This window comes from Nestor notabilis, unplaced genomic scaffold, assembly GCF_000696875.1.
Source record: "Nestor notabilis isolate BGI_N333 unplaced genomic scaffold, ASM69687v1 scaffold18049, whole genome shotgun sequence".
Taxonomy (NCBI): Eukaryota; Metazoa; Chordata; class Aves; order Psittaciformes; family Psittacidae; genus Nestor; species Nestor notabilis.
The window spans coordinates 9,378-9,804 of NW_009943429.1; the positions used below are offsets into that span (position 1 = coordinate 9,378).

The window sequence follows — 427 nt, forward strand, 5'->3', positions numbered from 1 at the left end:
CCGACTCGCGGTCCAAGGGCCCGCTGACTGTGATCCACCCCGTGGCACTGTTCACCACAAAGGGCGTGTCGGGCGAGACCCCGGTCAGTTTGTACTCCAGGCGCGAGTTCTCGCCGTAGTCCGCATCCACCGCCTGGATGTGGATGACAGAGTGGCCGAGGGGAGCATTCTCCAGGACAGAGATTTGGAAAGGCGTGCTCACAAAAATGGGGGCATGGTCATTGATGTCCACCACCTGGATGCTGGCCATACCAGTGTTGTTGGAGAGGGGAGGGCGCCCCGCATCCTGCGCCCGGATCCTCAGGGCGTACTCCCGCTCCACCTCAAAATCCAGCGGGGCCACGACCTGGATCTCCCCAGTGACGCTGTCGATGGAGAACTGCCCCCGGCTGTTCCCGCTGATGATGTTGTAGTGGACCAGCGCGTT

General features: G+C 62.3%; 1 protein-coding gene across 1 annotated transcript in view; it reads right to left on the bottom strand.

The window, feature by feature from the left end:
* LOC104411506 (cadherin EGF LAG seven-pass G-type receptor 3-like) overlaps positions 1–379 on the bottom strand; it is a gene marked incomplete at both ends in the record, with an annotated part of 8,129 nt that extends 7,750 nt beyond the window's left edge. Inside the window, one exon of the mRNA XM_010021939.1 lies at positions 29–379. Coding sequence (XP_010020241.1) covers positions 29–379 — 351 coding nt within the window. The remainder of the gene's footprint in view (positions 1–28) is intronic.
* Between the last annotated feature and the right edge of the window lie 48 nt (positions 380–427).